The sequence below is a fragment of the Panthera tigris genome, chromosome F3 (genome assembly GCF_018350195.1).
Source record: "Panthera tigris isolate Pti1 chromosome F3, P.tigris_Pti1_mat1.1, whole genome shotgun sequence".
Lineage (NCBI taxonomy): Eukaryota > Metazoa > Chordata > Mammalia > Carnivora > Felidae > Panthera > Panthera tigris.
The window spans coordinates 40,037,276-40,057,707 of record NC_056678.1 but is presented as its reverse complement, the minus strand read 5'-3'; the positions used below and the strand labels follow the sequence as shown (position 1 = coordinate 40,057,707).

The following is a 20,432-nucleotide window of genomic DNA, read 5'->3' as shown; positions in this document are numbered from 1 at the left end:
TTTTTTCATTTTTAAACGTTTATTTATTATTTTGAGAGACACAAAGAGGCAGAGCTCAAGCAGGGGAGGGGCAGAGTGAGAGGGAGACACAGAATCTGAAGCAGGCTCCAGGCTCCGAGCTGTCAGCACAGAGCCCGACGCAGGGCTCGAACTCACAAACCATGAGATCATGACCTGAGTCGAAGTCGGATGCTTAACCGACTGAGCCACCCTGGCACCCCACAAAATTTGAGAAGACTGATGAGAGCTGAGGTGGCTGAAGGAAAGAGCTATGTTTTCCCATGAAGTTGGGACAGAGTTGAGTTGCCTTAAGATTCAAGGAGGAATCACACCACATACACTCAAAGCCTGTGACTCAAGGTAACCTCACCGTCGTTAACAATGTCCCTCAACCCTTCTGTGAGGCGGGGAGCCACAGGAAATTAGGCCTCCTCCTCCTCCACTGGCCATCCCTGGAGGTGTCCCCTGGGACACCTCTGCTTTCCAGAGGAACTAACCCTCACCTGCCCACCTCCCACCAAGAACTGCTCACTTCAGTCAAGAACATGAAGGCCGTTAAGCGATTTTTGTGGTCTCGTTCTCGGAGAATCCTGATGAGGAAGCTGAAGAGGGGGCGGTTGTGCCAACAGTTCTTGATGACCATGGCCCTGCCGAGGAGAGCGGAACGCTCAGGATCGGGCCCGGGCCCCAAGAGAGAGCCAACAGGATGGCACAGACCTACCTGGCCAGTAGAGTGACACCCTCGTAGTGTCTTTCAGGACTGGTGAGCAGCTCCCAGCCTCCAAGTTTCTGAATGTAAGACACATAGTCCCCATACCCGGTACTTTGCATCAGCGTCTTCAGGGCCTCCACGGAGGAACTGGGTGGGGGCGGGGCAGAAAGCAGACAGGAAGCCATCCCCCACCATCTGGGCTCCTCTCCCGTCTACGGGAGCCTCCCTTAGAACAGTGAACTGATAGAGGTGGGGCAGCCTGTAGAGACAGACCCAGGATAACATTTTACAAATGAGAACCGAGGCCGAGAGAGATGCGGGGTTCCCGTGGTGCTGCAGGAAGCCAGAAGGGTAGAGAGTGGAGCGCAGGTGCACTTCTTATCCATTATACTGATTTTACTTTGGAACAGAATCTCTGTGTCAGGCCAGTGAGTCAGAAGGAGACAGTCCTCTCTAAAAAGTCCAGTAAGACTTGTGGAAATGATGTGTGGGGAGCACACGCAGTGCCCTGCCCAGGAGGTGCAAGAAGGGTGTCCAGAACCAGCAGCCTGGGACCAGGCCAGGCAAGTGGCAGGGAGATACCTGGACACACATGGGAGCTGAGCAGATGGGCCCTGGGGCACAGTGGCTAGAACTCTGGCCCAGAGGCCAAGGATACCTGACAGGGTCCATCCGTTCGGTTGCATGCTGCTGATCCTGAAAGTCAGTGTCCCCTTCAACCACGAGAAAGGAGATCTGGAACAACAGGGCCATACACAGGGAGGGGAAGAAGGTCTGCACCTCCGTCCGCCGACTCGGTTCCAGAAGGAGTTCCTGGATGGCCCTGGTGGCCTGCGGGTGGGGAGGAGAGCAGGGGCATTATCATTTTATATTCCAACTCTTGCGTCCTGTCATCATGAAATCCCTGCCCATAACCTATCACCATGAAGGGCTGGCCCCGAAAAGCCCATACTGCCAGGGCAGGTCAAGACTAAATTAGTGTGATCCAAGAAAATAAGGGGAAATTTCCAGAATGTTACTACTTTAAAGTGCTCTCATCATCGTGGTGGCTGTTTCATTCTCTTATCATCCTTGAGAGTTAAGGAGGGGTTGGGGGGGTGTGTCTTACCTAAGCTCACCGGGGGAGAACGAGAAGCTAGTTTTTCTGTCTCCCTACAAGGCAGAGGCAACTAGAAAACCCTCCCTCCAAGCACCCCCAAGACTCTGCCATTAAAATGTTCAACCAAACACGGATATGTAAAAGGGAGAGGCTCCAAGAGCTCAGGACAGCCTGGGACAGGGCACTGGGATGTCCCCCACCCAGCCCCCAGCCCCCTCCGAGGGTCCCTCCATACAATCAACGGAGAGATCTCTGTACTGTGGCTGGGCTCCTGGCCCTTCGATTTCTGGTATGGAGTCAGCTTCTGCAGCAGAAATTCCATGATGACTTCATAGCCTTTGGGGAACGATGCCAGGATTTCCCAGGGCTTGCAAACCCCTCTGTAGAGGCAGAACCCCACCAATGTGGTCACTCTCCACAGATTCCCCCTGGAAGGGACTCTAGACTCCTTTGCCCAGTGTTTCCAGCCCCCCTCTTTCTCCCTTCTTCTTCCTTTCCTCTGTCTTCATTTTCTTTTTCTCCTTTCACTCCTAATTTTCCTTCTTCTTCACCTCCACACCTCCCTGTTCTCTATCGTCTCACACATAGGTAAATCTGAAGATGTTCCCTTGGCCTAGGAGCCTAAAATGAGAAAGCATCTCAGGCCACACTTCGATGTTGCAGATCAGTCAGAAGAGTCCCCTGTGGTGTCCTCTCTATTGCCTTGTCCAAGCTTTTGTTTCCTACTCAGTACTCATTAGACGTTAACAGGCAACCTTAATTTCCCCAAGATTAAGAGTCTCTCAATTTCCTTAATTTCTTTGCAAAGAAATTATGTCCTTTCAGGGCTGCGCTGGCCAAGACAGAGCAAGCACATTGCATTTGATCTCTTCCTCTGATTAACGCTAAAAGTGCTGGTCAAGTACGAAAGCAACTACTTGAAGATTTTGAAAATGATTCATAGCAAGGGGACTGGGTGATGAAAGCCACAATTTGAAAAGGAACCCTTACTGGATGAGTGTCCCAGATTTTCTTCTTTCTCTTTTATCTCCCAACTTTGACCGGAAGCTGGCCGCAGTGTTAAACTTTGCAGCAGGCACATGAAACAAAATCTCTGAGTAAAACCCTGTCATTCTGCAGAAGATCTGGTAAAATGGGAACCTAGGAGTTGTGACTCTATGAGAGGATGGGTGGAATCTTTCTTTCTTTGTCCCTGTCCTGGGGATGGTTCCAGATGCAGAGCTGTGTAGTGGAAATGGAGGCGGCCACAGCAACAAAAGGGACTAATGACCTAAAGAGTATGTGTGTATGGCAGGGGATCCATATTTGCTCTCTCTCTTTTCTAATTTTACTGCCTTAAATGTGGACCCAGTTGTGCAGTTGTATTTTTTTAAATGTTTATTTTTGAGAGAGAGAGACAGAGTGCAAGCAGAGTAGGGGCAAAGAGAGAGAGGGAGACACAGAATCCAAAGCAGGCTCCAGGCTCTGGGCTGTCAGCACAGAGCCTGATGTGGGGCTTGAACTCATGAACCACGACATCATGACCTGAGCCAAAGTTGGATGCTTAACCGACTGAGCCACTCAGGTGCCCCCATGCAGTTGTAGTAGCACAAGCGGTAAAATTCTAAGAGAAAGCCCAACTTTCTAGACAGAGGACCTGGAAAATGCATTTCTGAAAGCCGGAAAATACATTTCTGAAAGCCAGAAAATAGGAGAAGTCTCCAAGAGAAGAGAGAGAGAGAGAGAAATTCCTGTAAGTCCTGGGATCACTCCAGAGCTGCACGTATGGGACAGACCCAACAACCCCTGAGAAGCACATGCGTAAGACAGACCCAAAGCAGTATAGCAAAGACTTTAAAAATATAACAGACACTGAAACTACGTCCAACAGAAGGTGAGACAGAACTTGCCGTCTAAACCATACACCAGACTGACTGCTTAAAAAAGAATCAACGTTCTCCAGGAAAATTTAACAAGACTAAGAGCCTCACAACATCATATTAAAAATGTCCAGACTACAATCCAAATTTACTTGACACACAAAGAAGCAGGATAATGTAATCAATTCTCAAGGCAAACAAAAAATCAGCAGAGGCCAATCCTGAGATCACCCAGATGCTGAAATTAGCAGTTGATAAAGACACTGTGTAAATTTCAGGTGTATAACATAATGGTTTGACCTACACATATTGTGAAATGATTACTGCAATAAGTGTGGTTAGCATCCAGCACCTCATATAGATAAAATAAAAAGAGAAAGAAAAGAAAAAAGTTTCCCCTTGTGATGAGAACTCAGGATTTACTCTTTTAATGACTTTCACATATATTATATAGCAGTATTAGCTACAGTCATCATGTATATTGTTAGATCCCTAGTATTTTTTTATCTTGTCACTGGAAGTGTATACCTTTTGGCCACCTTTCTCCAATCCCACCCTCACCCCACCGCCTCTGACAACCATCAATGTGATCTTTTTTTCTATGAGTTTGTTGTTGTTGTTTAAGAGTCCACATATAAGTGAGTCCATACACTATTTGTCTTTCTTTGTCTGACTTATTTCACTTAGCATAATGCCCTCAGAGTCCACTCTGCTGTCACAAATGACGGGATTTTCTCATTTTTTATGGCAAAAGAATATTCCATTGTATATAGATAGATAGATAGATCGATAGGTATGGTTGGATTTAAATCTACCGTTTAATGATCTGTTTTCTGTTTGTCTCCTCTGTTTTTGTTCCAATGTTTTAGGATTTCAGTGGGTCTTAGGATTCTTTACATACCTAACTTTTCATAGTCTACATAGAGTTGATATTTTACAAAACTGTTTAAGTTTAGAAAAGGAAATTATAGGGCACTTGGGTGGCTCAGTCAGTTAAGCACCCAACTCTTGGCTTCAGTTCAGGTCATGATCTCACAGTTCATAAGTTCAAGCCCCACATTGGGCTTCATGCTGACAGTGCGGAGCCTGCTTGGGATTCTCTCTCTCCCTCTCTCTCTGCTCCCCCCCGCCCCCGCTTGTGCTCTCTGTCTCTCTCTCAAAATAAATAAACTTTTTAAAAAAATTATAAAGGAAATTATAGTGTAGTAGATTCATACCATATAATATTATCCACTAAAATTATGTTTACAAAAAGGTTTTAACTTAGGAAAATTCTATGATTAAGATGTTAAATGAAAAATATGCAAATTGGCATGTACAATATGGGCTTGATAATCCGTTTTTAAAAACCATTTTTAAAATTTTTTTATTGAGAGAGGGCAGGGAGAGAGAGAGAGAGGGAGAGAGAAAGAGAGTCCCACAAGGGGCAGAGAGAGAGAGAGAGAGAGAGAAGTGAGGCTCACCGGAAGAGGGCCTCATGTTCACCTAAAGCAGAGCCTGAGCTCACCTGAGGAGGGACTCAAACTCACGAACCGTGAGATCATGACCTGAGCCAAAGTCAGACACTTAACCAACTGAGCCACCCAGGCGCCCTCTATAAACCATGTTTAAAAGGTAGACCAATTATAAATTATACTTAGGTGATAAAAGATTTATTTTTTTTTCTTTTTCAAAAAATTTTACAGGCTTTCAAATATGCTGCAAGAAGTCCATATGACTTTTACAATCACCCTGCTCCCAAATAAAATATATAAGGAACTGACTTGTATTGAAAACTGGGTACATTTTAAGAATAAGCAAATTAAGAGAGTGTTGGGGGCTTGTCCGGGGAATTGATAGGGTCACCTACCTCTGTGACCCGTCTTCCATGTTGAGTAGTGTCAGGATAACCTCTTCCGTGTAGGTCTGAGCCAGCAGGTAGAGGATCTTCTTTATGGTCTCTTGGGCTGTGGTTTCAGTAATTCTGTTCATATTGTGGTAAATGTACTGGATGATTTCTGGCACCTGAAGTTGGAGGGGGGCCAAGGAGGAGCAAGGTTCTTTCTGGACACTCAATGCCAGCTCATTGGGAGGCATGTAACCTAGCACCCACGTAAAGTCTGTGGATGCACACAGATCTAAACCTGTCCCCAGCAGTCGCTGTCCCGTTCTGGTTAGGCCACACCTGTGTGGCTGGGGGCTGTCCTGTCCCCATATGTTAAGAGGGGCAAAATGGAGAGCATCAGGGAAGGGTGACTCAAGTCATGTCTGGAAAGCATGTCATGAAGAATGAAGCAAGTGTCTGGGATGAGCAACTCGGAGAAGGGAGGACGGGAGACATAAGGCCTATTGTAGCAGTAAGGGGAGGGCTCAGGTCTCACCATTTATTGGCTACATGGACTCAGCAGTGTGCCTAGTGGCGAACAGCATGGGCCCTGGAGTCACACTGCCTGAATTTGAGCCTCACTTCCTTACCTACCAGTTGTGTGACCTTGGGCAAGTTTTCATCCTCTCGATGCATTATTTCCTCATATAGAAAATGAGAACAACTTTACCCACCTCCATGGTTCTGAGCTAATACATCTACATTGGCTGGAACAGGTCTGTCACATAATAAGTGCTCAAGAAACTTCAGCTACTAAGGCTCATAGCCTTCTTGAGCCTTTCCCCCATTTCTAAAAAGAAAACCATTACTTCCTCGCAGACCTGTCGTAAGAATTCAACAAAATAACATGTGGATGAGGCTAGGACCACACATGGCACCTGGTTTTAGTAAAGTGTGAATATTAATTGATTTCCGCATAACTCCAAAAAGTAAACTAGGGCCAGAGTCTGGAAACTATGGGGATGCAGATTTCAATCCACAAAGTGGAACTTTCTTATAATGAAAGATCCACAAATTAGAATGAGCTATGGTTTAAGGTAGTGAGCTTCCCAAAAGTGCTTTCAGCAGAGGCTGGCTGCTCAGGGGTGTTCTGGAAGGGGTTACAGGCATCGAGTGGGAGGTTGCAGTGGCTGACCTCTGGGGTGGCATTCAGCTCGAAGAGCGTATTCCTAGTCTATCTGAGGCATTCGGATGAGTGTTCAGGCCAGAGAGAGTGGCAAGGGTAAGACTCAGGTTGCTAATTGGACCTATCATGGAGGTGTCATTAGCATCATAGAGGAGTGGGTTAGGCCATTAAAATGAGAGTGAATCTATCAATCCATGAGACCTTTAAAAATGGCATAACAAAAAGACAAAGATAAACTATGCTGTCTTAATTTTACTAAGAAACAATCCCACCTCTGACAAAAGAGTCTCTGTATTCCATTTCTGATTCAGGTCAGTGTCTCATAAATTCATATACATATAATATAGATATATGAGATCGATCGATCGATCGATAAACAGACCTCTGTCTTCACTTTGTATTCTCCCACCTGAATGAAGATGAAGGGGCCCACAGACCTAACATACTGTCTGGAAGCAGAAGAGATAACTGAGTTCTCTTCTGGTCCTACGCCCCCACAAGTAGCCTCCTGCTACAACTTTATTCTTCCCTTTCTGGTAGAAGTGGAGACTGGGAGGTCACCTTTTCCAATGGAATGGCCTTCCACACAATTGCAAACAACTCCTCCTTTAACTTTTTCTCCTCTGGGCTAAAGGATTGCAATTCCTTGAAACCCAACCAGAGCAAATCAAACAGAAAAAGATCCAAAACAGAGTGGAAGAATCCTTAAGTTGACCTTGAACCATTAAGTCCCTCAGAGCTGGTACCTTCCCAATCTCTGGCATAGGGTGCTTCAGGATCATCTTTAACATCTTGGAAGCTGCACAGACATCATGCCTGCTGGCATTGGTCAGGGCCTCCATTGGCACCATTATCACATCTGCTCGCTCTTCGGGGGTCAGGTATTTCCTGAAGAACTGAAGAGAGAACAACAGTTGTCTCTGCAATGTCAGCATCCCACTCTGGGAGTGCCCGAAGCCTCTGGACTCCAAAGAGACCAGTCAACCAGGGTCCAGTGGAGGCAGCCCCTGGCTACTATCTGGCTGTTCCATGGTGTGAGGCCAGGCTCCCGAGTGTCATTAGCTCTTAAGTCCTCAGGTAACAACAATGGTCCACACAACATGATACTAAGAAAAATGCAATAAGGCATTTCTATTTTGAATTTGGAACATAATTAGGTGATTCCATTTGGAAATAAGTTCTGATGTTTAGTGAATTTGCAGCATTCCAAAGCAAGCAGTGACTGCCAGGGTCTAAAACAGATGTGCCTCCTGTCTCTAAATGTACACACCTCAGTGAAGCTCATGCACTCACACAAGAAAGAGAGTCTCAACTCTGTACCTGGTTCTACGCTGGGAGCTGGGGAAGCCCACACACAAGGCACTGTCTGACTTTGCCCTCAAGGAACTTACTGTCAGGGCAGGGCAGGGAAATAGGCAGTCGTGGTGCCATGTGAGAAATGCCAGTGAGGGACACAGTGTGGACAAAGCTAGACTTGCAAGATTAGACAAGGCTTCCTGGAGGAAATATCTCCGAAATCCATACTTGGTGAAAGTGGGGGAAAGAGTTCCAGGCAGGGAACAGACTCTGCAAAGGCCTAGGGAGGAGTTTTGTGTGGTCACTGTGTCCTGCAAGGGACCTGGGCCAGGTGGGAAAGGGGAATCAAGACAAGATGAGGCAAGGGAGTCAGACAGGAGCCAGATCGTGCAGGACCTCATTGGCTATATGAAGTCTGGCCTTTAGGATAAGAATAATGGAGAGTCAGTGCAAAGTCCAAAGAGGAATAATATGATGATATGTGCATTTTAGAACTAATTCTCTGATGACAGTACAGAAAATGGTGTGACAAGAAGCATGGTTGGAAGCAAGGCAATCGACAGGAGGCTGTTGCAATAACCCAGGCAAGAGATTGATGGTGGAATCGCTGTGGTGGGGCCAGAGCAGAGTGGATGGATTCAAGAGCCACTCAGGGTGAGGGTGGACAGACATGGGATTAAATTGGATGTGGAAAGTGAGGAAAAGAGGGAAGGACGACTCTTGGATTTCTGGCTGGCATGTCTGAAGTAGATTAAGCTTGAGGACACCATTGTTAGGACAAGCAATACACCCTTGCTGATTGAATAGGGTTAAAGCTAGTCCACAAATAAAGGTACATGAACACAATCAGTGAGTGGAGGATAGGGTCGGCTATGCCCCTATTTTAAAACTCTCTCAATAACCTCAAACTTCAATCAACTCAAGTGCAGCTAGGGGAATGGGCCTTACCCCTCCAGCATGCTGTCCATGAGACCTTGATTTGGGGGCAGTTCCCTGTGTGGGGGAGTGCTCCTCTGTGACCCCAGCCAGGCTCTCTGTAATCTCTACTCGGCCATCTTTCTCCCCTGTGAACGCTCCCCATCTGGGCATCCCATACACCCATGGAGAGCGAGGGTTACCATTGCGAGATTCTGTATGTTGGCAAACCATCCTCCGCGGAAATTCTTCTGCAAATCCTTCAGGATGATCTCTGTCTTCTGTTTCATACCTCCGATCCAAAAACAACAATTAAGGGGCAGGGCCTTCACTGGGAGAAAGGAACACACCCTCCCTCACTTCCCCTCCAAACCTCAGAGAAGATCAACAAGGTTCAACAGGTGGAGTAATGTTTGCCCAGCAGAATGGGGAGAGTTCCCTAGTGCCAGGTTGATGGGTGGAGGGAGATTGTAGTTGGCAAGGTGGTCTGGTCCCCTGACCCCTGCTGTCCCCGTACCCATGCCACAGTGAGAACTGTTCCCACTCCCCACCCCCACAGCTAGCAAAACAGGAAGTACATCCTACTGAATCATAAAAAGCTAAGGTTTCTGAAACTCCCTCTAGGGCACATTTGCAAATTCCTCTAGCACCTCTGTAAGTGTGTGTGGCTGTCTGTATCTTTGGTTTTTCTGGGACAGAGAAGGTCTAGACCAAAGATTCCCAAGTTTGTTCCCTGAGAAACAATGCTCATTTTCTCAGTCCTACACCCAAGCAGTAGCGACAGGACAGCGGGAAGTTTTGGAGATGCAAGCTGATCTCATAAGCGGCTGCAAATCTAGGTCTCCCTTTTTGCCAGGGATTTCCTAGAATCTTTTATAACAGGGCATTTCATCAGCAATGGGTTTGGAGTTCATTTAGATAAAGCAGATTTATTCCAGCACCCCCACACGAGAGAACTGCCCTTTGGTGTGCCTGTCACAAGGCAGGCACTCAGTGACTGGTGCTTGTATGCTCCTGCTACTCAGCGGGTCCCCCAACTGCAGCCACATGATGGTCCAGGCTCATATCACTTACTTCTATGAAGCACAAGGATTTTGAAAAAGTAATGCAATGCCTCCGATGCCTCTACGCTGATCTCATGGTTGGCGTTCATGCAGGAGAGACCTAAAATGCCCATCATCTTCCCAGTCATCGAGAACTCCGTCATGTGCTGCTGGGAAGAGGAAACCATTACCTCCTCACTGTCCCCAAAGGAGCTCCTCCCCACCATGACCATCATCCACCTCCAACCTTCCCTTTCTTCCCACATCACTAAATTATTTGCTTGTGTGTGGCCTCTCACCCCCCCCCCCCCCCGCCGCCAGTGCCATGTTCTGTCCTGGCGTGGGGAACCTTCCAAACTGACACCTAGGGAAATGGGACAGCCAGGCACCTGAAATACGTTAGCCGATGCAAAGCTGTGGACCCATCCCAGCTCTCTAGGACAAGTTGCCCCACCAAGACTGAGATGTGTCTGGCCAGTTAACTAGTCTGAGGGCAATATCCCATGGAAGCAGAAAAGGCACGAAGGCTAAATAAACAAATAAATAAATAAGGTGCTCTGGTTAACCCTTGCAGAGCCTCAGGCTCAATCAGGCACCCCAGAGAGGCAAGGCCCATCGGGTCAGCCTTTCCTGCCACCCCAGGCACTCACCGACAGTCTAGGGAAATTGCAAATAAATCTCAGCATCCGGGAAATGGTGCCCAAGGCCCGGATCTGTTGATGCACTTTCTCTGACAGTGTTAGCCAAGGCAAGATGATCTGGAAAGGCAGCATAGAGACACCAACAACGCCTCCGATGGGAAACATCCCTCCTTGTTTTGAGTCTACATCTCTAACTGCCGAAAAGACAAACAGCTGCTCGCTCTGGCAGCGCATATAACCAAAAAGACAAACAGGAGGGAGTCGCAGCAGGTGACAGCTCCATGAACTTGGCAAAGCAAGGGTGTCTTTGGCCCTTCACCTATTACCTTCTGAGACTCTTCCTATAGAAACGGTTAAAGACAGTGATGCACTTGGAGGAGGAATTGCAAAGCAGAAGAGCTGGGAGGGACGAGATGCCGTGGAGAGCAGGGGTTCTGTTCACATCATAAATGCACAAACTCTTCCCCGCTAAGCCCAGGCCAAGGTGGAAATAGTCTCCGAGAGATGAGATTTGGAAGCATTAACTTCTATTACTAGTAGTAATACTCCTGGTGACCAAACATATAAGTTGTCTGTGTATAATAATTCACTTTATCCTCCCAACAACCCTATGAGACAGGTTGAGACACCATCAGGTGGGAGAGACCTGTGTCCTGTTCGGCACAAACCTTTGGAAAAGTGTGTCCTGCTTGCATAGGAGCTGGACAGATGCCCTTCAGGGTGGCCTTTCTGCCAGAACATTAAATCCTATCGTGAACATTCAGAGGCAAAAAACAAATAAAAATAAAAACGAATGAACCACCACCCATACGTATCTGACACCCAATCCAAATATTAATTCAGAATTGATCACAGGCATAAATCTAAAACCTACAACTATAAACTTCTAGGGGAAAATAGGAGAAAATATTTGAGATCTTAGGTTAAGCAAACAATTCTTAGGTAAGACAATAAAAGTATAACCATAAGAGGAAAACTTAATATTTGGGCTTCATCAAAATGCATACCTACTTTTCGAAAGACCCTGTTAAGAGAATAAAAGACAAGCCACAGAATGGGAGAAAACATCTGCAATTCACATATCTGACAAAAGCCTTATATCCAGAATAAAGAACTCTCAAAACTCAAAAATAAGATAATAAACCAAATTTTTATTTTGTAATGTTTATTTATTTTTGAGAGAGAGAGATAGCAAGCTGGGAAGGGGCAGAGAAAGAAGGAGAGAGAGATCCCAAGCAGGCTCTGCTCTGTCAGCTCAAAGCCTGACACAGGGCTCAAACCCATGAACTGTGAGATCATGACCTGACCTGAGTCAAAGCCACAAGTCAGATGCTTAGCCAACTGAGCCACCCAGGTGCCCCAATAATACCCCAATTCTTAAAAATGGGCAAAAGATATGAATAGACACTTGACCAAAGCAGATATACAGAGAAAAAATAAACCCACGCAAGGTGCTCGACATCATTAGTCATTAGGAAATGTGAGTTAAACCACAAGGAGATACCACTACGCACCCATAAGAATGACCATCTTTAATAAAACACACTAACAATACCACGTGCTGGCAGGGATGCAGGCTGGCTACAGTTCTGGTACATTGTGGCTGGGATCACAAAATTATACAGCTACTCTGGCAAAAACTCTGGAAGTTCCCTATAACAGTAAAATATGCACATACAATTCGGCAATCCCGCTCCTAGGTATCTGCCCAAGTGAAATGAAGAATCTATGTATGTACCCATTTGCAACTACGTGGATGGAACTGGAGGGTATTATGCTAAGCAAAATTAGTCAGAGAAAGACAAATATCATATGACTTCACTCATATGAGGACTTTAAGACACAGAACAGATGAACGTAAGGAAAGCAAAAATAATAAACAGGGAGGGGGACAAAACATAAGAGACTCTTAAATATGGAGAACAAGCAGAGGTTTACTGGAAGGGTTGTGGGAGGTAAACAGAGGGGTTAAATGGGTAAGGGGCATTAAGGAATCTACGCCTGAAATCACCATTGCACTATATGTGAACTAATTTGGATGTAAATAAAAATAAAATAAAATAAAATAAAATAAAATAAAATAAAATAAAATAAAAATGTATTAAAATCTTCTAAAATATGAACAGTAAAAAAAAAAATCTATGTATGTACAAAAGCCTGAATGCACATATTTATTGCGGCTTTATTCATAATCACCCCCAACTGGAAACAAGCCAAATGTTCCTCAACTAGAGAAGGGGTACACAGCTGTGATCCATCGGGACAATGACAAAATAGAAAGGAATGGATTAGTGATATATATATAACAACATGGGTGAGTCTCAGATACACTGTGCTATATGAAAGAAGACAGACATAAGAGGCTATATGATTCTGTTTATATGGCATTTTGGAAAAGGCAAAACAATAGGGACAGAAAACAGATCATCTATTGCCAGGGTGGGCAGAGGGGTTGACTACTGAGTCATGGGGGGATTTTTGGCGTTGGTAGGTCTACTCGGTAGCTTGATTATCGTTGTGGTTACATGACTGCGTTTGTCAAAACCCGTAGAACTATATGCACTAGGAAGGGTGCATTATACTATATGTAAATTATACCTTAACAAAAATATGAAAAATAAAACAAAGACAAAAAGAGAGAGGAGCCCTTTGGAAAACTAAATAGGCCTTAAATGTTTTTGTTTTTGTTTTCAAAATTAAAACTCTTTCTGATCCTGCTGTGCAAAGTCAAACATGAAATAGGTGAAGTGTTATGCAATCATATAATTTTGTAGGAAAAATTATGTCTAAAATAGCCACACTTGGGGCGCCTGGGTGGCTCAGTCGGTTGGGCGGCCGACTTTGGCTCAGGTCATGATCTCATGGTTTGTGGGTTCGAGCCCCGCGTCGGGCTCTGTGCTGCCGGCTCAGAGCCTGGAGCCTGTTTCCGATTCTGTGTCTGCCTCTCTCTGACCCTCCCCTGTTCATGCTCTGTCTCTCTCTGTCTCAAAAATAAATAAAATGTTAAAAAAAAAAAAATCTTAAAATAGCCACACTTGATTTTTTTTGTTTTCAGAATTACCTCGAAGTAGCAAATATAATCCAAATGTTGTTGCATATAATAATATCTATTTTTCTCATTTAAATTTCATTTATCAAGATAAATCAATAAATGAAATTTTGGAAACTATAAGCGGTGCCTTTGGGGGCACCATTTATCTTTGGATAATGAGGACCCCAGTAATGGATTTCCTGAGGACTCCACCCCGATGGAGAACCAAAGTTCAGCATCTCCATTCCCCATAAACTCAAATTATAACAGTGCATTTACTAGTTTGCTTACAGTGAAGGTACCCACAAAGCACAGAAACACATCTCAACAAACGTACCAGAAAGGATACATTTCAAAAAAAATCACGTCACTAATCCCAATAGGATATGTTTCCTCTCTAGACACAGCCCTCATCAAAGTTGTTTTTATTATTTCTTATAATGTTTATTTATTCTTGAGAGAGAGCGAGAGACAGAGTGAGCACGAGCAGGTGGAGGGGCAGAGAGAGAGGGAGACACAGAATCCGAAGCAGGCTCCATCCAGGCTCTGAGCTGTCAGCACAGAGTCCGACGTGGGATTCGAACTCATGAACTGTGAGATCATGACCTAAGCCAAAGTCAGACACTTAACCGATTGAGCCCTCCAAGCACCCACAAAAAAGTTTTTTAAAGATATCCAGGCGATCCTGTCTCTGCATTTGTAGTCACACGTAATGTTTTATCCAAAATTATATTATCCTCATTAATTACCATCTTGTTGATGAAAGTAGGTTTCATGCGACTCTGGGCTACTTCCCCAATTCAAATTCAACCCCGAGAGATGACAACGTATCATAACTAAGAATATTTGAAAAGCTCTAAAGACAGTGAGAAGGAGACAGGAAGTGGTCTCCAAGTCATTGTGATTGCTCTCTGAGGTTTGAGAACTGATGGCCTCTGTGCTGAAAAGACCCCCAGACTATCCCCATACTCCTTATCTTTCCTCCCAAAGATCAGACTTAAAATAGGGCTTCCGTTTCCCCGATTTCTCCAGCCACTTACCTCCAGGAAGTTCTGCAGCAGGGACATGTCGGGGTCCATATCCTCCATTACAAGAGCTTGTAACATGTCATCTAAGGCCTGGACCGTCTGACAAGTGAGGAAGCATGGAGTGTAGGTGGACCGACAGCCGCTGTGCTAGCTTGGCTCCCTGGGGCACTCCCCCCTGTCCCTCAGATCCCACCTCAGGAGGAAGGAAAGTAGGGGCTGGGCTAGCCCTGCTGCCACACTCCCATCTTCCCAAGTGCTGACCTTTCTTGACCTCACTGAAGGCTGGGCCAAGGCCAGCCCAAATTGCAAACCAAGTAGCAAAATGTAGGCATTGGGCAGTTCTCCCCAACAAATATAGCCCCCATGATATTCTCACCCTTAGAGATTCATTCTGGTAGATTAAGGAAAGTTCTATTTTTAAAACTGAAAACTCTTGAGAAGATTTGGCAGTCCATTGGCCGGTTAAGTTATTCCATAAAATTTGTGGGTTTTATCATTAGACTGTCTCTTCCTAGAGAAATAGGAGACTTAGTGAGAGAGGACACAGGTAGTGTGGCAGCATGGGCCAGTCCTCGGGGAGACAGGTGATGATGAGGCAGAGGGGTTACTTCGAGCAGCACAAGGGCCATGGAGCTATGAGCTCCCGAAGGTCAGAGAGGAGGGGAAGGGGGTCTGGGAGCTAAGAGGACCCAGGAAGCCTCTGAAGATAAATCCTCTCCTGTGGAGACCTCCACCAGGAGGCGATGGTGGGGATTACCTGGAGGTAGAGACTAGCACTCTCTTTTCTGTCTAGACTAGGCATGATGAGAGGCAGAGAGAATATGCTAGAGATGCCAGCATTCACCAGATCCAGTTTCTGGGATAAGTAGAATGGTGGATTCACCTGGCTGGGGTGAGAGGGGAGGAATGACAAGAGAGCTTTGGAGGATATCAGTGGCAGGGTCGGATATGTTTCCAGGACCCTGTGGCAGAACCTTCTCTGCTGCCCCTTCTGAGGCACAGCAAACAGTAAGGACCTGGGCTCCCAAACACCTTCCGATGACCTCCTTGCCAGGAAAAGAGGTCCTGGCCTCTTGGGGAGCCTTCCCTACACTGGATGTCCTAATAGGCTTCTGATAGTGAAACTGGGGGTGCGTCCACCACCCCAGAATGCTGGTAGATGAGGCAGCAATCATGGGGCCCTGCCACCCACAGCGCAAAACTCAAGTCCCCAGACCTTGCCCTTCCTCCCAACCCAAATGTTCACAGCATCAAAGGCCCAGGGGCTCAGAGGAGGTAACAGCAAGGAAGGAACCTCAGGGCCACGATGCAGAGCATGGCTCGCTGATGCACACTGCTGACCAAGACCTCGGTGGATTCTTCGAGGATTAATACCTAGAAGGGCCGGGAAGAAACAAGAATCTCCCTCAGGGAGAGATGCCAGCCCTTGGCTCTGGGACTTGGTCATCCTCATCCCTGGATGACCAACTCCCAGAAGAGCTTGGGTCTTTCTCACCTCAATTTTCTTGGCCAGAATGGTTTTGGGAAAGTAATCATTCATATTGCCATTTGCCTGGGCCTGAACGGCGGCACTCAAGGTTTCCACAGCCCTCAGGAACTTCAGTTTTTCCGACTCTGACTAGGGGAAAAAACCACAGAAATTTCTTGCCTGTGAACCAGGCCTCAGCCCTTCACTTCTCCTACAGGCTGCACCCAAAACCTGTACCCCAGACCCTGCCCCACACACCCAGCCCAGACCTCAGAGCAGCCAGGATGGATAGCTCACTTGATTTCCTCAACACAGTTCCCCCATCCCCTAGACTGACACTCATCAATGTCCCGGTCCCCTCACAGCCCTCTGGGGACAGTGGAGCTAGGGGTCCCCATGGAAGATTCTTTCAGGTCAGATTGTCCAGGTCAGAAGGCAAAAATGGGCCGAATTTCAGGTGCTTTTCAAACCAGGGCTAGTATCCAAAACCCAAGGAAACGTGAGTTCTCATTTTTTTCTACTTTCTCCTCAGCTCTCAAAAGGTCCAGACAATTTCCTTACCAGTTGTCCTTCTTCTAGAAATTCGTCGATGAACTCACAAGCTTCTCTTTCTGACTGGCGCAGTCCTGCAAAGGGATGTGGTTGGGAGGAGGCTGGCTGATTACCTCAGATGGAACAAGAAAGCAGGGCCATCCTATCCCCCTATCGTCTGCCAAGAAGGTTCAAAACCATCAGGGCCTGGGCGGGTATCTCAGCTCCAAGAACCAGCTTCTCCAGATCCAGGGCCTGGTATGGATCTCTGAAGACTAAGTGGAAAAGCAATCATGTGGGGAATCAGGTAAGACTCCTGGCTTCTCACAGAGGCAGGTCTGACAATGGACAGATGTCTGCATCACGAATGGCCAGATATAGAAGGGTAATTATGAAGAGAGAGATCTTCAAGTCACCCCCAGTGGCCACGAATTACTGGAGCTCTCCTAGACAGGCTTTGAAATCCTGTGAATGGACTTGAAATCTCAAATGAGCCTTGGAACCTCCCTTGTCAATTGGGCTGGTAGAGCCTTCTGGGAAAGCCTCCCCGAGGAGGGCCCCAGAGGCTGGGGGGGAGGGGGGGCCACGCTAAGAATGCAGACTGAGCACCCCCAGGGTGTCAGGAGGGGTGAATCAAGAGGCTGGAGATGGTAGCAGTTCTAGAGCGAGAAGCAACAGAAGCAACCAGACCTGGGTTCAGGCCAAGTCACGTTCCCCGGCCAGCAGAGCGCACTGAGGGTGGGGCTTAAAGCCATAGCACAGCCGTCAAACCCTAAACTGCCTGAGTTCAAAGCTCAGCTCTTCTACTTTATTGGCTCCATGAGCTTCCGCAAAAAAAAACCCTCTCAACTTGTATGTCCCCATCCATACGATGGCAAAGATGATGGTTAACTATTACCGTTGTAAGGCTTAAATGGATGAATGCATGTAAAGAGCAAATTGAATGTCCCCAGCTTCAGTTCTGTCATCTTCACATGGGGATGATAATCACAGTAAGTATTATTGTGGTGAGGTCTGAATTCATTCATTCATGTAAAATATCAGGAGAATCCCTGGCACATAGCAGGGAAATCAATAAATTCATTCTTTGGCATCTGTTTATTGAGCATCTTCTAGGGAAAAGGCCCTCTTCTAAAGTAGAGCTTACAGGCCAAATGGCTCCTTCACGGAAACTCTGGTTACTATTGTTTTAAAGGTATTCTTTTTGTATTTGCTCATATAGGTTTTTATACAGAGAAAAGCTCACTGACTCAATTTGAGCAGTCTTGAAGGGCTGGTCCTTTACATGAGGACCAAACCATACAGATATCTAGGGAAAGAGCATTCTAGGCCCAAGGAACAGCAAATGCAAAGGCCCAGAGGCAGGATCATGCCTGGCATGCTCATGGAAAGCAAGGACCGTGTGCCTGGAGTGGAGGGAGCAAGGAGAATGGTAGGTGACAGAAGTGGAATGGTAACGGGACACGTCACAAAGGCCTTTCAAGGCCTATGGAAAGGGCTACTGTAAGGACTCGGGCTTTGGCCCTGAATGGGACAGAAGCCCTGGATAGGCTTTGAGTAAAAGAGTGGTATGGTCTGACTTTTGTTTAACAAGATCAGTCTGGCTGTTCAGCTGAGACAGGCATAGAGATGCACAAGGCCGGGGGGCATGGGAGTTGGCTCCCTGAACAGCTGTGAGCTGGGTGAGCTTTAATTCAAAGCCCCAGCATCCTGTTCCCCGCCTGGCTCCAGGCTCCTCACGGAGGCAGTTCTGAAGACGGACACGAGCCCAGAGCTGTGAAGGAGGCAGCCGGAAGTGGGTAGGTTCGTGCCCACCAGGTGACATCTCGAGCAAAGGCTGGGCCTATCACCTTCACCTCTGGAACTGCAATGAGTTGAAACACAGCCCGGTCTGGGGCCAACTGCTCACCCGTTAAGTCAGGATTCCAAGAGACTTGGTGAGTTGATTGCAAAAAGGTGACTCTGCCTAATTGGTGCTTGCGAGGATATGGATTCATCTGCATCCTTGGGGCAGCAGCCTGCAGCCTGTGAGGACAGTAGCCAGGTCAGGCGTTAGACGCTCCTTCCTAGGGATACAGCTTCTCCACCGAGGGGTGAAGCTGTGCGAGGTAGGACATTTACAAGAAAAGAACTGGCTGAGCAATGCCAGTGCCAGCTTCTCACCGTCAGCTCCCTTTCCCTCCCCCATGGGAAGATATGCGACCCTCGGAAAGGGCCCTGACTCATCCCGACTTGTGTACGAGTCTTCCATTCAGGGCGTGACCTGCAAGGGCAAATTTCAGCTGCAGACGTGGTCTCCTGGGGGCCTCATCACTACTGTCTAAAATACAGAATCAGGCACCAATGATGTCTGTCCCTCTGCCTCTGGGTCAAATTGACTCTGGGAGTCTTGTTGCTAAAATCCTAAAGCTCCCAGGGTGCCTGGGTGGCTCAGTGGGTCAAGCATCCAACTCCTGTTTTCAGCTCAGGTCATGATCTCACAGGTTCAGTTTGTGAGTTCGAGCCCCACCTTGGGCTCTGCACTGACTTTGCAGAGCCTGCCCAGGGTTTTTGGTCTCCCCCTCTCTCTGCCCCTCCCCCTCTCGCTCTCTCTCAAAAATGAACATTAAAAAAATAAAATAGAATAGAATAAAATCCTAAAGCTCCCTTATACCAGAGACTTCTGCCCCCCTTCCCCAATTCATCAATCCCATTCTGCCCTGTGGTAGGGGAGCTAAGAGCCCTAAATATCTTTCCCCGCCCCCAGACACTGCTCAGGAAAATCTTCTCCTGGACCAAGAGACCGCTGCCTGAGCCAGTTCTCTCACTGCCCTGCCCTTGGGGTCCCCAAACTTGTGTATCCCATTATGGGCTGTTCTTAGAAGAGCCTTGACAGAGGGCCTGCCCCTGCCTTCTTTTGTGTCCCCATGTGTTAGCTGGTCTCTGTCAGTCCTGTGGCTGGGGAGCTTCCTCCTCTGACTGGTTGCCCCCTCGGAACTCCCCAGCACTTGGTCGCTTTCCCTGGGCCTAACTCATCCCAATTGTCTACAATACAGAATCAAGCGCCCTGTTATGAGCAGTTCGGTTAAGTTGAAGATCCTTAGGTCCACAATTAGGACGCTCACTCCTCCAGAGACCCCTAGAGACCTGCTCCACCCACGCACCTCTACCCAGAATGGAGTCTCCCCCAAGCCTGAGAAAGCCAAGCCCCTGAAGCCCACAGATTCCCCCGGTCCCCAGGGCTCAGCACCCAGGGCCAGGCTGGAGTCACCCCTACCCGTAGCCATCGGCCCTCTGTGTGCTGTGGAGAGGGACAGGCAGGCAGGGACCCCTTTACCTGACACACCGGGCACCTCAGATCCAGGGCACGCGCTTCTCCTGGGCATCGTGGCTCCAGGGGGCGCTGTGCCCCGGGTCCTATAGCGGCCCCTGCAGGGCCGGCAGGGAAGTGGGCTGAATTGGAGCTTTCCTCCCCCTCCCCTCCCCCTCCCCGCGCAGGTCCCCAGGTGGGAGGGGCTGTGGGCAACCCTGCCCAGATGTGGGGGAGGAGACCTTGTGGAAAGCACCTCCCCCACCACCCCAAGGAAACTCCTGCATTGTAGAGCTTTGGAGAAGCTCCTATTTCTCATGGAAACCTCCACTCTGGGCAGGCCAGAGCTCCTAGAACCGCTTCAAGGAACAGGAGACTCAGCCCCACTCATCGCCATCCACTGCCTAGCCTGGCCTGGGGGAAGCCTTCAGACTTCCTGGAGCGGAAGTCCCTGCCGTTGAGAAAGTGGCTCCCAGAGCCCATCTCCTCAGGCCCTGGAGACCTAAGGAGCTCTGGCAGGGACTGTTCCT

General features: G+C 47.5%; 1 protein-coding gene across 3 annotated transcripts in view; it reads right to left on the bottom strand.

The window, feature by feature from the left end:
* The window catches only part of LOC122236030 (maestro heat-like repeat-containing protein family member 7), a 31,283-nt gene extending 11,312 nt beyond the window's left edge, over positions 1 to 19,971 (bottom strand). Inside the window, exons 1-16 of one of the 3 annotated variants that reach the window (XM_042977040.1) lie at positions 19,930 to 19,971; positions 18,523 to 18,638; positions 16,644 to 16,708; positions 16,110 to 16,232; positions 15,909 to 15,988; positions 15,372 to 15,501; positions 14,627 to 14,713; positions 10,565 to 10,672; positions 9,946 to 10,084; positions 9,075 to 9,163; positions 7,407 to 7,556; positions 5,520 to 5,674; positions 2,047 to 2,191; positions 1,371 to 1,543; positions 722 to 859; positions 533 to 647 (exon numbers count right to left, since the gene is read on the bottom strand). In XM_042977040.1, the coding sequence (XP_042832974.1) occupies positions 533 to 647; positions 722 to 859; positions 1,371 to 1,543; positions 2,047 to 2,191; positions 5,520 to 5,674; positions 7,407 to 7,556; positions 9,075 to 9,163; positions 9,946 to 10,084; positions 10,565 to 10,672; positions 14,627 to 14,713; positions 15,372 to 15,501; positions 15,909 to 15,988; positions 16,110 to 16,232; positions 16,644 to 16,708; positions 18,523 to 18,616 (1,791 nt within the window). In that variant the 5' untranslated portion in view covers positions 18,617 to 18,638; positions 19,930 to 19,971. The remainder of the gene's footprint in view (positions 1 to 532; positions 648 to 721; positions 860 to 1,370; positions 1,544 to 2,046; positions 2,192 to 5,519; positions 5,675 to 7,406; positions 7,557 to 9,074; positions 9,164 to 9,945; positions 10,085 to 10,564; positions 10,673 to 14,626; positions 14,714 to 15,371; positions 15,502 to 15,908; positions 15,989 to 16,109; positions 16,233 to 16,643; positions 16,709 to 18,522; positions 18,639 to 19,929) is intronic. The other 2 variants (XM_042977042.1, XM_042977041.1) reach the window with 2 other exon arrangements.
* Between the last annotated feature and the right edge of the window lie 461 nt (positions 19,972 to 20,432).